Source organism: Siniperca chuatsi, linkage group LG9, assembly GCF_020085105.1.
Source record: "Siniperca chuatsi isolate FFG_IHB_CAS linkage group LG9, ASM2008510v1, whole genome shotgun sequence".
NCBI lineage: Eukaryota > Metazoa > Chordata > Actinopteri > Centrarchiformes > Sinipercidae > Siniperca > Siniperca chuatsi.
The window spans coordinates 23,727,849-23,745,653 of NC_058050.1; the positions used below are offsets into that span (position 1 = coordinate 23,727,849).

A 17,805-nucleotide genomic window follows, 5' to 3' on the forward strand; every position below is an offset into this window, starting at 1 on the left:
CATGGTATGCCTTTTTAACACATTTCTTTGTGAGAGGAGAAGGGCTTTATCAAAATATTCACTAAATGAAAATATCAGAAACAGAACACCGCAAGATAAACATGATGGGGATATTTTTTTTTTTTTCCTGCAAGCATTTTTCAGTTGCTAATAAGTAAATGCTTGTGTGTTTTTGTTTTGACGTTTCAATCCTTGTCATGGGGAAATAATGTGTGTTAATTAAAATAAATTAATCCCTGAGGAGACAATTAGCCTCTGGTGACAATAAGAGGGGGATAGCATGTTGACATAGCCTCTTTCAGACTTTGGAATCCACAAAGTTCGATCATTTCGATAACTTTTGGGGAGAATAATTTTAAAGAACAGACAGGTAATGCAAATATTTCTGGAGAGCTTCTTAATAAGACAGTATTTATGTAGAATCTAGCAAACTAGTGTGTCATTCTGGCTATTTTTACATGGTTTTATTATGGAATTAGGTGGTGATCGGCACCATCTTGTGGCCTATTTGAATTAAACACCCCGATCTTTCAATAAAGACAAGCTATAGTGTTCAGCAGTGTGATATCTGTAAAAATCCAGTGTTTCAAATTAGCAGCTATTTTACAATAGAGGAACATAAACTACAAGCTAAATGCTGTGAATTAAGCCAACTTAAAATAGCCCAAACTGCTTGATAATGATCATATCTGCATCTGAAATGTCAGAAATGTCAAACAGAATCACAGTTGTGTTTCTAGCTGCGCTCTAACAAGGGGTCTGGAAACTTCCGTCCAGGTAACAGTATTTATATAGTAATTAACAGAGGAACAATTCAGTGACCACTAACTGTTTCAGTGCACATATGGGCAGATGGGTATTGTTTCGAGACAGACAAAAGGTGAACCTATCTTTTAACACAAAAAGGCCAATTAGGTCTTATCGTTTCTGTGTTGGAGGTTGAGCTCTTCAAGCATAATTCTGACCCAGGTGCTGTTCATCCATGGAAATCAAGTACTATGAGAAAAGGCTAGTGCCCACTCAGTGACAACCCTACATAGCTCATAATATACATTCAAGCAGTTTTATACAACATGTTAGTCTAAATGATCCAGGACAGTGTTTCCCACAGGTGGAGAATGTATTTGTGATGGTTGACCCCTGAGCAGGCTCAAGTGCTGGTGGACCTGTAACACACCCGGAAGAGTCCACTACACAACAGCAGTGCATGCACTGTGTGTGTATGTACATACATATGTGTGTGTACATATATATATATATATATATATATATGTGTGTGTGTGTGTGTATAGCAACTTGGTGTGTACTGCTACTGTATTTTGTTCTTTTATTTATTTTTTTAGTAAAGAAGTCTCTTTTTGAAATTCATAGATGAGCACCAGATTTTGAAAATGCATGTAATTTTTGACTTAAATTTGTTGGCTGGTCTATGCAACAAAAGATATTTCAGAAAAAAGGCATACATATCTAAATATATATATCTTCCTAAGGCTAAAAGATATGGAAAATTTTATTGAAAGAAATGAACCAACTAAAAAGAGTTTTAGAGATGCATATAGGCTATACAAAAATAGTTAAATGAACAGTCTGTACGAATAACTTGCAATTTAGTTATTTATTATTATTATGTTATTTTATTATAACACCCCTATAAGGAGCTGATGTGAAGGATTCTCTGGTTGATATGTTTTGTCTCCACGTGCATCATTAGACATGATCATCATTTAAGCCTAAACAAAACGGGTTTCTTGCAAGAGTTTTTGCAACCTGAACCCTCATCTGTTCTATGTATTATTAATTTATAACATAAATTCAAAACTTTTTAAATTTTCTTTTATAATGAATAAGTCAGATGATTAATTAGTTTCAAGTAGATTTTGCTGTCATTGCTTGTAATATATTGATTTTGATCACATTTTTGTTATTTATTTTATCACATTTTTATTAGTGTGTTAAATCTTGCAAGATTTTAAGTATACATATCAATCTATGAATTGATCTGAATGATGATCTGATTGATTGAATCTTTTGAATTCAGCTAAATTAACTAAAACATCAACTATAACCTATAAAAAAATGTGAATGAGTGATTCATTCAGTTTATGATCATTTGAACACCGTTAATTATTAACAAAAACTGTGATGGGCCCCATTATATGCATGGTTGGATCAACCTGTTTGGGGGCCCTGGGGCAAAAATGCCTTGTAGAGCCCCTGTTGACCCCCGTCATCACCTGCCTTGGTTGACACATTGATGTGGATGTACTTTAGTGGTGGAAATCGACTAACACATTTGCAATGAGTCAAAATACCCAAAACCAATCACCTTTTGCCCCATTGTTCATCCAGCCTTGATTATATGGAAACTTCTTCAGAGGTTTACCTGAAAATAGTGATGCCCCTTTGTCTATAATATGATGTGAAAAGAAGATGCCTATCAGAATCAGAAATAATAATAATCAATAATAAAACTGTTATTTAATCACTACTAATAAATGACATCATCAGGTGCAGTTAAGCAGAGGTATAAGGTACATTTACTAAAGTAGTGTATGTATGTACAGACCACTATATTTCAGAGGAAGAAGCCTATTGTCCTTTTTACTTCACTGTACATTTATCAGCACAGTTCTACATTTGTTGGACTTTAAAATAACCACTTACTTTATCTATTACTTTATATACTTTGTGGCTTACAGCAGTATGATGTAAATATGCAGTCAGTAATAGAAAACTATATTCTGTACAGGTCATATCTGGTGATACCAAGAGAAACACAGTGTCCATGTTTCTTTTCACATTACAGCTGGAACATATAGTTAAACCGCCTTCAACATAAGACCTCCTGCAATAACACTGAAAGCAATGCATGCTTTTCCTATTGATAGTTTACTAATGCTAATACTTTTTCTTGTGTATATCCTAATTTGTGACTTTTACTTTGAATGGAGTATTGTATTGCATTGTGGTTCTGATCACAGCTGATGTTCGTGTGACAACTGAGCTTATTGACCATCATACCAAACGCTATAAATGCCGCACATTACCAGAAGGAGTGCAGACCTCAATACAATCAAGTGTGTCAGGACTTGAAAGGTAATGAGAGCCTGAGTACTTGAAGAATGGGGTAAAAGTGCAGTCAACTTTTAGAAAGCTGATGCAGACTTCTCTACGTAAACCCAAGACTGAAACGGCTGCGTGTGACTGACGTGAATTTGGCCACTTTCATATTCACGTGTATACTGTATATCTGTAGGCCACTTTCATTAGTGTGCTCACTGACAGTATCAAAATCTCTACGACGCACGCCGCCCTCCTTTATGACCAATCACAACCTTCATTTGCTCATGGCGGCTGGAGAGGAGGAAAGAGGAGTTGTCACTCTGCCACTATTCCGGGGTACCACAGAGAGACGACGTTCCTTTTCCTTCTCATACTAGCCTCTGTTTCACTTTTCCGACGCTCTTTCTACAAGATAAAAGGGATTTTCTCACCATATTCTAAACTAAATGGGTATCTACTATAATAGCTCTTAAAATTTAAACAAAATAAATATACGAATATATTGTTCAAAACCCCTCGGGATATCGATGTTGTATGCAAACAGGATTTCGGCTAGATGCCGGAATATAATGCAGTTTCTCTCCACTGAGTGATGCTGTCTCGCTTTACTAGACGATCTTCACACTTTGATTCACCTTACCCTTCCCAGTCAGCCATAACAACAATGATGGCGGCTGCTGCACGGTTCTTCATCCGAGGTGCAAACTCGAAACTTTGCGTCTCTGGTATTGGCACCGGGGCTCAGAGCTCTTTTGGTGCCAGTCTGCTGAAATTGTCGCCGAGCTGCAACTCCCATACAAAAACACAGCGAAGACATGCAACGCATTTTACCTACCAGCCTGACCCTGTCCCGACACAATATGGTGAGTGTCTGGTTAGCCGGCTAACGTTAGCTACGTTAATAGGAGAGACTTGTAAAGTTATAGCACTGGAAGCTTCCATAGTTTAGCTACTAAGCTAAAAAGACAAGTGACTTACCAGAATTGTGAACAGTTTCTGGTTAGGAGATAAGAAAAGGTTGTATTTACTCAAACGTTATCTATTCAGTTGTCCCATGTCAGTCATTTAACCGCACAGTCGGTAACGTTACAGGTTCAACGCTTTGCACCAAATATTTAAAGATCCCCTCTAAACATTTTTAGAAATAAATTTGTGTCTGGTATGTTAGTTCCACTAAAATGTTTAATTACTTATTTGAAAATTCTTTAATTTACATCTACTCCTTCTCTCTCACTGAAAATCTAGCTTTTATGAATATGTAAAATGTTGTTAATTTCAGAAGTGTAACTTTTAGACACAAGATGTCTCCCACTTCACTGAAAGTCCATTCTCAGTGTACGTCCATTGGAAGTTTCAGGTTTCTACATAACTCTTGTGTACAAAAATCATCTCATACATACACGTGTCAAACTGAGATTTAAGGTGAGCTCAGAGAAACTTTCCCCTACAGCAGATCTTTAAAGAACTTTAAAACATCCTTCTAGTGTCAAAGTCTGCGCATACATACATCATTTTGCACAGCGAAGCTCAAACATCCAAGTCAAGTAACAATAAGCAAAACACACTGGACTGGAGGGGGTCTTTAAAAGCAAGAGAGCCGATTTCTAACCATGATACCTGCTGTATGGAATAATGTTGGTTAACTATAGCTAAGGCAGAACTCTGTTTTAAAATGTTAATGCTGCCATTGCTAGTAAGCTCGACTACCTGGTACAAGATGGCGTAGGCTTAAATGGTAAAGCTTCTTGACATTTTATTGAAATGAAAGCACTGCATGGTGCATCAGGTCATTATAGCATGACAGCTCTAACGAACTTTTGACGTGGCCTTATCACACAAAAGAATGGTATCTGTGATCTCTCATAGTGTGAGTCAGTCCCAAACAAGGTATGAGCTCATTGTTTGTCCTACAGTTCATTTGACCAGGATGTTGGTACTCTTAAAAGACATGAACATACACTCAACATTTCTACTGGATCCAGAAAGACAACCCAGTGTTGAGAAACTGCTAGTAGTTCCTTTTCTGTAACAAAGAAGTGTGTGTCCCATCGATTGAAGGCAGTGAATCACTGCCAAGTTTCCTTAATGTGGTTTCTTTCCTGCAATAACTGGTCTGGTCACTTATAGTTGTGTATAACAGTGTACTGTTTGTCATATTAATTGTTGCTTGTGTCAGATCCTTTTAAACAGTTTATTTTTTTAATCTTAAAACCCTTTTAGGTCCCACCCAAAAGATGAACTTGTTCCAGTCAGTTACAAGTGCCTTGGACAACACTCTGGCCAGTGATCCAACAGCAGGTAGGATGCTAAAACAGGAAATGGAATTTTATAGCTGTTATTATATGAAAATCTACCCTTTTACCTAATTTATCATCAAACACTGGCTTTTAAATCATTTGTGTAAGACTAGATGCGAGCCATGCAAAATGTTGGACTATAATGGGATGCGTCACACTAATCTACAGATTAGATATATCTAATTAAACATTGCACCTTTTAAAATATTTGATTGTCTTGCTAAAATAATCTTACTCTGTGTCACAATTGTATGACTGTATGTCCAGGAACATCATGATGTAGAAATGTAAATCTTGTGTTAGTTACACATGTTGTTCCTTGTTAGTGTGTTATTGCATTACATCAGATTTTTAAGATCCATATAACAAGGGGAATTTATTGTAAGATTATACTAATGGAATTTGGCAGAGAGCTGTAGGCATGTTAAAAATAAAATAATCATACTTTTCCCATCTCATGTTGACTTTTTTGTATTTTATTTGGACTTGTATATTCTTGCTTATTCTATTCTTCCATGCCAGAGCACAGAACCTTACACTGACTGTGTTGTGTGTTTATCTGCAGTCATCTTTGGGGAAGATGTTGCCTTTGGTGGAGTATTCCGATGCACAGTGGGTCTGAGAGACAAATATGGTAAGATGCCTCATTCATCTTTTGATTCTCCCCATTCAAAAGCTTCTACTGCTGAGTTTGCGAGAAAAACAAAACTGTCAGCAACCTGTTCTTCCGCCTGCTTTACATGATCATGCCACTAGGTGGCAGCAGAGGACTGTGTAGAATCTCACCACCTCTTCTCTCATAAGGTCATATTACTGTTCACTGTTCACCCAGAGGACCAGAAGGATCTGTTTGCACTTATGTGTCCATTGTAGCAGGGTAGTCTTACAAACTTGATACAGTAAGCTGATATAGCACATCAGTGTTCACTGCTTGAGTTTGGTTTTAAATCTACTGTTTTTATTCTGGTGCCCAAAAGATGTGTTAGAATAGTATTTCAGTGCCAATGAATTAGTTTGCCTTTAATATGCCTCAAATATGCGTATGATTGAAGTCTTTAAAGGGTAAATCAGCTCTCAGTTACATATGGCAGAAACTGATGTTGCTCTGTTCTCTATGGATTCAGTCCAGGTAGCAGTCATGGCAGATATTAGATTATTACAGATATATCACAATTGGCATATATGTCAGCTGACAACTAGCAAGAAGTTGCAGTGCAGAAATGCTAAAGATATGTATAAGGTCATTTCAAAAACAGTGTCACCATTACATAATTTGTTCACCAGAGCGAGTTAATTTTTTAACTTTAAAATGAAAAACACATGGTCACAATTCTTTCAAGATACAATAACAAAATATTGAGTGTTTATTTTTCAAACATACAAATATCAACCTAAAATATCCATTACTGGTAAGGCTATAGGCACAGCAGATTTTTTTCCGTGATGTGAAATTACTGATTGACCTTTTTCATAGCAGACATTTTGACTTGTCAAAGTAGGAAAAGCACAGGTGTTACCAATAACATTATCAGTGGTTTTGTTGAAGTGTCATGACAGTGTGACACAACAAGGTGCCAGCATGCACAATACCAGGACCCTGAAACTGAAGCAGCTAAATGGAATTCTGCCATCATTAATTTTAGTATATACACCTGTGCATTTCCTACTGTAACATGTCAAAATGCCTTCCATGGAAAAAGGCTTATTGGGATGTATCTTCTACTGCAACTTGCTCTGAAGTTTGAACCCACAGAGAGAACTGCATCTGCAGTTTATTACATTAGTAATTTATGTTTCTACTCAGTATTAGTCAGTGAGGATTTGCCTTTCAAAAGAAGCTGGTCAGACAATAAACATAAATCTCTATGGGGACAGAAATAACCAAAGACATGGCAATAGCATAAAGCTGTTTTCTATATAAAATAGGCTATGGCATGCTCAAGATTGATGCTGAGTAAAGGAAAAGTTAGTGGTTGTAACAATTTCCCCCAGATTTATTGAAAAATATACAACATTTTGATCAAAATGTTGTTGTTGTTTTTTTTCAGTAAATCTGGGAACAACCAATTTGCAAGCTCACTTTTCCCCCTAGCATTAAGCAGCCCAATGTGTCTTCATCTAAATTCAGTTCCTCTAAAACTGCTTTAGAGTACAGAAACTGTGCAATGACAGTAATTGTTTTTCTTGTTTATCATGGTATAAAAGCAGTATAAAATAATTAAATGTCAGTAGATTGCCTTTCTTGTTTTGGGTTCATTTTCAGTTTATTTTGCACATTTGTTTTTAATAGCGAAGAGTCTTAAATCCACCCTACAGTAGCTGGCTTTGCCTTTTTGTTTTCATTGACGTCAGAAGTGTTGACCTTTTGGAGAGGGATCATTATTTTCCATCTCATCCTTGTGTACAATGACGAGCGCAAAGCTGTTTTTATCCCTCTCACTACTGAAAGGGATGGTGCCCACTTCTGCCACCCACAGACATTTTACAGAACAGAGGTTAATGCAGGGCGGACACTATATGAATGGCTTTTTACAAGGCGGATGCATTCACCTTGATGATCCAGCTCTCCCGCCGCTGGCTACTGGCTACTCCTGAGGGCTGTTTCTCTGAAAACAACACGCATTGACCCTATGCTCTGACTAGCTCTCCCTCTCACTTATGTGTGTAGCCTTTTATACTGAAAGCAGCGTTGGTGTCAGACAGCACTGACGATAGAAGTTACCCAAACATGTTGTCTATTTTAAATATGTATTCTAGACTTGTGTGAACAACTGAAGCACAAACGTCAGCACAATGATGCATTTGATAGTCACACATTGTGTTATTGTAACATCACTTGGTTGTATTTCTCTTGTCATTAGTTGACTTTGATGACACACAGAAGCACACGAACATGTCTTCCAAGGGTTTGTGGTGCTGTGGTTGCTAATTGAACTTTGTGAGCACAGAGCAGGGCACACAAGGGCAGAGTTTCACTGCTGAGAAGCACACTTCCCAGCAAAACAGAAAAAGACTGGATTGGCAAATACACAAAGATGAGAGCAAATATAACACTCTCGACCCAAATTTAGAATCCCACACTTGCGGCTCTTTTTCAGATTATAGGGTGGAGAATGGAAAATAATTTTATTGAAATTTTTTTTTTCTGTTTTTACTCCATGGGGGTGGTGTGTGCATCGCAGGCTTGGTTAGCTACAGCTGAGGAGGCACCCATAGACACCCCCTACAATTGTGGTCAGTGTTCCCAAATAAATAATTAAATACCATGGGCTGTTCAGTGATCCATGCCTGGGTAGTGGCTGCCAACCTTTCAACCTTAAACCTCTGTGTGAACTTTTCTTTCTGTGAAAGTTGATACAACAGTTAGTCCTCTAATAGTACTTCAGCTTCTTAGTCTTTTTTTTTCCTGCTCTCTTCTACTGTCTCCCCAGGTAAGGACAGAGTCTTCAACACTCCCCTTTGTGAGCAGGGGATTGTGGGGTTTGGTATTGGTGCAGCTGTTGCTGGTGCCACAGCCATTGCTGAGATCCAGTTTGCTGACTACATCTTTCCTGCTTTTGACCAGGTAAGTAAGGCTGCAAGTAATGATTACTGTCATTATCGATTCATCTGCAGATAATTTTCTTGATTAATCGTTTTGTCTATAAAATGTCCGACAACAGTGTAAAATGACTGTAATTATTTCTTGGAGCCCACGGTGAAGTCTTCAAATGTCTTGTTTTGTCCGATCAACAGTCCAAAATCCAAAGATATTCAGTTTACTTTCAGAATCAGAAATACTTTACTTTCAAGCATGACATATAAAATTCTTTACATTTGGGAAGCTGGAATCAGCAAATGTTTGGCATTTTTGCCTAAAACAATTATTCAATTATCAAATAGTTTAATTTTCGCCATACTAATCTGTTATGAGTAATCGTTGCAGCTCTATGGCTGAGGCACACTCTCTTGGTCAGTGACACACTGTCGCAGACTAATACAGTGTCAGCGCAAGACAAGAACTATTGATGTTGAAGAGACAAGAAGTCCCTAAATATTTTTACACTTTGCAAAGTAACATTTGAAAGTCAGAATGTCATTTACAGGTATCTTATGCTGGCTTTAATGTTGATGTGGTCCAGGAGGAACCTCTCTCTGAGCACCGGATCACATTCCCTGGCACTTTGTAGGTGTTTTGGAATGAGGGAAAGTACGCTGATGTAACTCCTGAAACCTGCATTTTGCATCAAAAATCCGGTGTCATATCTCAGTGCTTTACTCGGGAAAACCAGGACGTGCAGACATCACAGTTATTGCTAGAATCAGCACAGCGTACTCCTTTCTGATAGCTCAAGGAAGAAATTCTATTTAAAGGAGCTCCTAATAACCTAGATTAGGCCTCAAAATCATCATATTTAAACCTTTTCTTCTGTTTCAACAAAGCCGCTCAGATGAATCCCCTGGCTATCGTGCTGACTCCATGGCAACATTTTACATCCTGTTTGCTTCACCCGACACAATATGATCTAAACATATTAATCACAAATGGAAGTAGAAGGAAAGGAAAAACAACATGGGTGGGAGAAAAAACATGAAATTACCTTTTCTTTATTAACACTAATATATTTTATGTCAGTACTAAGGCTAAGAATGTCCCATCTACATGGTTTTTAGATATAGTACCACTCATATGCTAAATGATGGCATATCTGAGTGGCCTAACTATTCTGAAAATAACATTGAGTGACTATGCCATAGGCCTGAGTAAAAGCTGAGTAAATGCGGCCTTTAATTTATTTGTGAACTCGTGTTTGAACTTAGTAACTTAGCAACTATAGTTTGAAATCACTGTGCTCCTTACTACTATGCTGCAGGAATGTAGACAGAGGTTGTACTCTTTATACTTGCCTGATCTACCAGCACATACCTTGTGTCACTTCTGCAGGACTTTGGACTGTGGTCCACTAAGAGTGCATACCACCATTGTAGCACACAAACAAAGTGCAATCACTGAACCTGGACATCATGATCCAAGTCAGCAAAACGATGAATCAGTCTTAACAGTAGAGAATATGATTAAGTAATATATCTTTCTTTGGCCTGCAGCCATGTGACTCTCCTAGTACTATAAATGTGATACCCCCTATGCATATGCAGTTTTTATTTGTGCAGAAGTCATGAGGCCTCCTAGCAAAATATATAAAATTCAGTATCATCAGAAACACTTGAAGGAAGAACAAAATTAAATAAATTCTGCTTGCTGGCCTGGCAGCCACTAATGTTAGTGATTTTTCTGACTTGTCTTTTGTCTTGTATAGCATATTACTTGCATGCAGGTGTTTGATAAGCAGACCTCAAATTGTCTATTGTTTCATATTCCGCAATCGAGCTCGGAAAAATCTGTTAAACAAAAGAAGCCCGTTTCCATGTCTTCCTACTCCTGAGTCTTTCCTGTGGAAGATTAATGTGGCATTAACAGGCTGAGCAGTACAGTGGACTGAGCTGCTTTTTTTTACCATGCATACATGTTGACACTAGTGTCATTCTGTGTATTCTCGCCCTCTACAAGATGAATGTGAGTCCTTGCTATGTCAAGGCAACATAAAACAGAATATGTGATAATGGAGCCTGTTTCTAAGAGGCCTGTAACGGTGCAGAGTAACAGTAGATTAAATCTGGTGCCGGGCCTTGAATGGGCTCCTTCTCTCTCCTTCTGTGCTCTTGCTTAAAATGGTGCAGTCCAAACTGACCTTAGAGAGACATAAAAGCTGCATTAACAGCCCACCTGAGTTTCAGGGAGGAAAACCTGGGACAGCATATTGGAGGAAGCCCAGGATCAGAAACTGTAGAAGTAGGTAAAATAAACTAGGCACTTGAGGTGATTTTGCTCGTTAAAAATAAAATAGGGTTTTTAAAAGCTTTAAGAGGAATAGCAGAGAGAATGGATCCTAAATCCAGTGTGTCCACTGGTGTGGTCTTTAGTCATAAAAACCAAAGAAAGCGCTCTATTTTCTAAATTTTTGCTACAATTGATTAAACCAGCATACACTTAATGAACCTCATAATGTTTACATCACAGTAGCCCTGTTTCCATAAACGTATTTTTATGCACGTTTTGATGTATCTCATTAGAACAGGTTGATGGAAACAGCAAAAGTAAAAAGCAAAAGTTTTTACGCTCGCTTGAGGTGCTTTTTGCCTTTTTCGAAAACAGTTAATGCGCTTAATGGGAGATGGAAACACCTTTTCTGAATAAGTTCTGACGTAGTGAACATTTAACTCACATGACTGATCAGCTGTTTACCAAATTATTCCTCTCTCCTCTTCTGTTTATTACAGCCATGCGTAATGTAGCCTATACTGCCAACTTCTGACGAAACCACGCCGTAGCCTACTTTATTCGCTCCAAACCAGCTGACGGAAACACGCCTAATTCACATTTTCTTTTTTGTGATATTTCAAAGGTTTGCTTCAAATTCGCTTGGAAGATGGAAACATGGCTGCTGTTGTAATTTGTGTTTTTACATAATGAAATATGGTGTTTCCAACAACCCAGGTGCTCCATAAGGATCACTAAAGTTTCATCTTCTTATGTCAACTAGTAATGTGTGGTTGTGTTAACCTGAGTCATATTGGTCTCTTTCCAGATAGTCAATGAAGCAGCCAAGTACCGCTACCGTTCTGGCAACATGTTCGACTGCGGCAACCTCACCATTCGGGCACCGTGGGGGTGTGTCGGCCACGGATCACTTTACCACTCTCAAAGCCCCGAGGCCTTCTTCGCCCACTGCCCTGGCATCAAGGTCAGCCATGTAGTTCATTACAGATTCTGGCTTGTATTTGGTTCCCTTTATATTCTTTTGTCATGTCTTGCCCCAAAACATACAGTGTTTACATAAAACATAAGTAAACATATGGAGTAAAAACATAAGTGCTCTGGCAGAACATCACGGTGCATAGAATGGTCTGTTCTAATTACATTGGTGAAATACAGTCCAAAGTTTTAGTCATGCTAATACAACCATAATACTGAACGTAAATCTGGAAAGAAAATACAGAATGGGAGAAATAAGTAAAGTAAAATAAATATAAATGATTTTGAAGGTCAGTGTTCCAACAAGTAAAGAATGTCTTCAAGCTGAAGCAACAAAATCCAGGTTTCTCATATCTTCCAAAATAATATTGTCGCCACACAAAGAGAAATGTTGAACCGTGCTGAAAAAGTAGCAAATGGACTATTTCAACTGAATTGTCATGGTTTTATTCAATCACAGCTAAGGCTGTCCCCTTTTAAATATGATGAATTGTATTTGTTACAAGGCCCCAGGTGTATTATCAAAAAGCTCATTTTATTCCCCTGCAACATTATCCACAAAACAATGCAGGTAAAAAAGCTTTACAAGTCTATTGTTTCAACAATGGACCCAAAAACAGTAAGGGCCACTTAAAACATCTTCAATAAAACCTGCACCAACCATAATATAGAAAGAAACCATAGGTTGGAGAAATGTACCTTGTAGTCAGTGAGGACTGGTTTGCCACTGGAGGAGATGAGGTGGTGGGGAGTTGACAAGGGAGTTGGTTAGAGGGAAACCAAGAAACTACTATCTAAGCTTGCCTCACATAGAGCAGTAAAGTTACTCCCAAGAAATGGTTCTCTTGCTCTGTATGAACAGAAAACCAACATTTCTGACTTTGTTGGCTGACATTATTGTGGGTTCTTAGGCTTTTGCTGAGCTATTTGAACCGTAGAACTATGCTTTACTGAGGCAGATAGTAAAGCAGTTTTCAGTACTCTCAACCATCCCCTCAAAACTCCTCCAGACTCAAATACTGCAGGCATGACAGTTTGTTGTTAATTGTTCTTAATTAAACCTTGGCAATGCCCAACGGAATTCAAGACTCAAAAGTCACCCAGCAGCTCCAGGTTCAACTTTATGCAAATTTACTCTGACGCATGGGAGCGGCAACTTGGAGACAACCAATCACGCTTGTTTTGATTCCATTCACAAATGGAAGCACAGCAGTTTTCTACTCCAACTCAACTAAGTGAAAGTACTTCAAACAAACTGCAGGAATCACGGACTCAACAGCTTCCCCATTCAGTGTGATAGAACTTTAAGAAACTGCGGGTACTTAAATAAGAAAACCGATGTGTAGGAATAGATCACTCAGGGAGATGAATGACTTCATTGTTTACCAGTGTAGTGGGAACTGGAGAAAATAACTGTCCAGTCATATAATAAACATACATATAATATGAACTTCATGTTCAAAGCTAAACACACCTGCAAGCTTCAGGCTTGTAAAAAGACCAGAGAGCCTTCTACATTCAGTTTGTATGTGTGAACTGGGCCTGAGGAGGAAGATGATTCTCTCAGACACTGATAGTGTAACTGAAATGGAATTAACAGCAGGAGCTCAAAGTAAACAAGTCTTTGTGAAAATGTCAAGATACAACATCCCTCCCTGCTTTTCTTTTTTTACTGAGCTTACATACAGTATAATCATCATCATCGTCATCAGTCTGTCATACACCACAGACTGGGAATGACTCTGTGGTTTACAGCTACAGTTCATCCACTGTGTAACCATTGCTGAGAGCAATAAACATGTTTTCTCCCAGCAAAGGTCAGGTTGATAAATGTTTATCTTTGTGCGTACTATCAGCACTGTTGGCTCCATCTGAGGGTCAGTCCCACCACACAGCCTAACAGGCTTGATTCAGCTTTGGCCCAGTGTTGTCATAAGACCCCAATTCTGACCTAAATACCATTTTGAGATTTGTTGACACAGTTACAATGGCAGAGAGACATTGTACAGTTAAGCAGTTGATATGAAGAGTTTATCATTTTGTGGGTTTTCTGTCACTCTGAGTCTACTCTGTAGATTAAATAGTTCTGTGTCGTAGTCTTAACAAACAGTTAAGGTGGATTGGGTCCAGTTCCAGGTATGTTGGTTTGATGCTGGTACTGTCTTCCTATGGAGCAATTCTACATTACACACTTTGAAATGAGATGTGAACAAAAGTTAAAATATTCAAAAATTTAGAATTGGATATTTTTTGGTATTGACGTAGTAGTGAAAGTTCAGTTGTCTTAACATCATTACCAGGTCTAATAAAGTGCCATGTGTTCCGCAGGTTGTGATACCTCGTGGTCCAGTGCAGACCAAAGGGCTGCTCCTCTCCTGCATCGCTGACCAGAACCCCTGCATATTCTTTGAGCCCAAGATCCTGTACAGAGCAGCAGGTAAGCTGGATTGTATGTAAATATATAACTTGTTAGTTTTGTTCATTTATCTGCTCTGATGTTCAGCTTCCTCCAGCATTGTGCCTCGCTGGCCCCTGGATCTGTTTGCCTGGGTTCCTCATTGAAAGCAAATGCTCTCCCTTTTTAGAGGTGTGAGGCAAAGCAAACAAACAATATGCCCAACTGCAAACAACGTGAGATCAGTAGGACCACAAGCGTGAAGCAGACCATCTAAATGGGCTGTGAAGTGTTGACAGTGCCGAGCTGTATCCTCTCTCTCCCCTCCCTGTGTGGAGGGAACATCAGTGAGCAGGAGAGCATGGTTAAACTTAAGGCCTGCATGGCTTTGGGTAGGCTGCCGTGCAAAAAGGTGTCCAGCAAAGTCGGAATAAACTGTTAACAGTTGTTGGCAGCTGTTGCAAAACAGTGCTGCATGATAATAATTTGATATCCATGATTAAGACAACGTTGGAAGCTTGAAATGCTGTTTGAGCTCATCACAGTAATGAAAGACAGAACCAGAACAGATTGGTACTACCAGCCTCAAAGCGAAGCCTCTGATTTTCACAAGTTTTGTTAGTTTCCCGCTTTGATAAGAGCCAGATGAGATTGTGAAATATTACAGTCGTAACAGCTGACTGCTGAGATTGTTTCAATTATGGCACTAGGTTAGTGATCATTGTCCAAAACCTTTCTCATGTTACAGTGCCGTCTGATATTAAAACCACTCATCAGCACAAAGGGAGTGACTCCATTCATCACGTCTCCCTCATTATTTATTGAGTTGTTTTTTTTTAAATTAAAGACCAACAGAAGGAATAGCTTTTAAGGCTCGGTCACAGCGAAATTTATTCGCACGTCTTTGTAAAATAAATATTTGGTTTTAGAAGCTTGGTGACATAGTGACTACTCGCAAAAAAACCCCCAAACTACTGTAGCTGGCGAGCTAGCCGCTAACACGCTAGCGAGCTCGGATATGCGAGCTGGGATATACACGCGCTATTTACAATAGCTTCTGTCTATTGTTTCTGTAATGTGCTGTTTACCCTGGCATTTTGTTGTCAGGATTGTACATCATTCAATGAAAAGGTTTATAAAAGAGGGAAAAAAAGCTCTCTGAGCCAACAAGTTTGCTAACCGCTTGATAACTCTCATAAGTTCATATAGTTTATTCAAAAGATGTTTTTGTACCGTTGACTGCTGTCTCAACTGTCTACAAACCATTCCTCTTTTGTAGAGCAGTTTTATACTCCAACTCCAAATTAAAACTGGATGGTGCAACAGAGAAAATAACTTACGATAGTTTCCACTTTTTTGATTTATAAGATAAGCCTTTATCCATCCCCAGAGAAATTCAGCTCTCCATTCCCTCAAAGGTCAGCCCTGTCAAGACAGCTTGCTCTTTGTCAACGGCACAAATTTGTGGGTCGGAGGTCACCTATGTTTAACTGGACACAAAAAAAATTACACAGCTTTACTTCACACCCACGAGTGAGCATGAGAGTCCCTTGGAATAAATTGATTTTGCTGTGAAATTTCTGCTATTTAAATGCCAGTGTGACCAGGCCTTGTCTTTAGACTTTTAGACTGCCAATGATGATTAATGTGGTAGTGTATAGTTGTATAGTGAAATATAATGTCTTACCTTTTTACACTGTTATGAAACACAAAGTATAGACCAGAGACCTAGTATAGACTTTTTTTTTTTTTTTTTTTTGACAGACAATATGGCCGTTAATATTCCAGAATTTTCCACTACCGGACATATGTTTTTAATAGCCATATAATAGCCTACATTTAAAACAGCAATAAAACACAAATGCCATGATCCAACAAATGTATTTTAGTAAAGCAGTCAGCAGAATGAAAGGATGAAAGCTCTTCACAAACTTTGCGAACTGAGAAATATGCTACAACAACACCAGTGAAGGACTATGGAAGTGGAAGACCCCAGTATCTAGACACTAGACATGGGCCTTAGAATATTACAAAGCTTTTTAAAACATTGAAACAGATTTTTTTTTTTTTTTTTTTTGAAAATTTGACACACAAAACAGCTTTTAAAATGCTGACACAGCTTTTTAAAATGCTGATCACTCATCACAGAAATGTAATTGGCGTATTGCGGCTTGTGGAATGTGGGACGGATACACAATGCACGAGCACCACCCACACAACCCGTGCCATACTTAATGTAAACAAGATTACTGAACAATATTTATAACAATAAATTTAGTAAAATAAATGGAAAATAGAACAAGAGGAGCATGTTGCTCTTAGGAGGAGGCTGGCAAGAAGGAGCAAATATTGGCAAAATGGCATTCTGGCTCTCACTAAATCTGTCCACTGCAGATGCACTATCCTCAACCTGGATGAGTAACTAGTATAAATGAATATATTAGCAGGGCTCAACACCAAGTTTTAAAAGTGGTTGCCTGGCTTTTGGGTGCCGAAACTGAAAATATCGTTGTCATTTTTAGTCACCTTTTATATTTTGAGTAATTAAGATATTATGCAGTTATAAGTCGGCTTAATAATGAAAATGTGACATAAAAGAATGTTTATAAGCTTCATTAAAGTAACCAAACCAAAGTTTGTGTTTTATCTGATACTTTACAGAATTATCAGTTATTGTGTCCACCCTCAATTCCTGGCTCCCGATGGCAAATCTGACTATTAGCCATTAGCGTGGTGGTGGGGGATTACAGTAGGTTGTAATCTTTACTCGCACACTGTGCTCGTTAATACTTTTTCCGGTTCGCACGTAAATCATTCGCAAATGCAAGTGATTTACTCTAGCTCTGCATTAGCCTACATTAAATGTTAGGGGTGGGGTCAATAATCGATAGCCAAGTTTTATAACAAAAGATCAATATCTTTTTATTATATAAATTATTAATATTGAAACAACAAAAACATTACTTTTTGGTACTAGAATAAAAAAGTCAATTGCTTTTGCAGTCCACTAGATGGTGCTGAGTTTTTTTTTTTTTTTTTCTGGTGAGGTCAGCAGAGATCACAGTCAGCGGGATTGGTAGGAAGGTTTCAGTCTTGTTATTGCAATACTCAGCATATCGCAAAATGTTTAAAATCACGATAATATTGTAACGTGTCTTAAATATTGTGATAATATCATATCGTGGGGCCTTTGATGATTCCTACCCCTATTAAATGTATGTCTCTGCATTCCAAGCCAGTCAAATTTAAAGAAATGA

General features: G+C 38.2%; 1 protein-coding gene across 1 annotated transcript in view; it reads left to right on the plus strand.

Moving 5' to 3' along the window:
• Window positions 1-3,660: 3,660 nt before the first annotated feature.
• bckdhb (branched chain keto acid dehydrogenase E1 subunit beta) overlaps window positions 3,661-17,805 on the plus strand; it is a 60,331-nt gene continuing 46,186 nt past the window's right edge. The window contains exons 1-6 of the mRNA XM_044207847.1: window positions 3,661-3,926; window positions 5,284-5,361; window positions 5,926-5,994; window positions 8,792-8,925; window positions 11,987-12,142; window positions 14,482-14,590. Of these exons, the coding sequence (XP_044063782.1) occupies window positions 3,728-3,926; window positions 5,284-5,361; window positions 5,926-5,994; window positions 8,792-8,925; window positions 11,987-12,142; window positions 14,482-14,590 (745 nt within the window). The 5' untranslated portion in view covers window positions 3,661-3,727. The remainder of the gene's footprint in view (window positions 3,927-5,283; window positions 5,362-5,925; window positions 5,995-8,791; window positions 8,926-11,986; window positions 12,143-14,481; window positions 14,591-17,805) is intronic.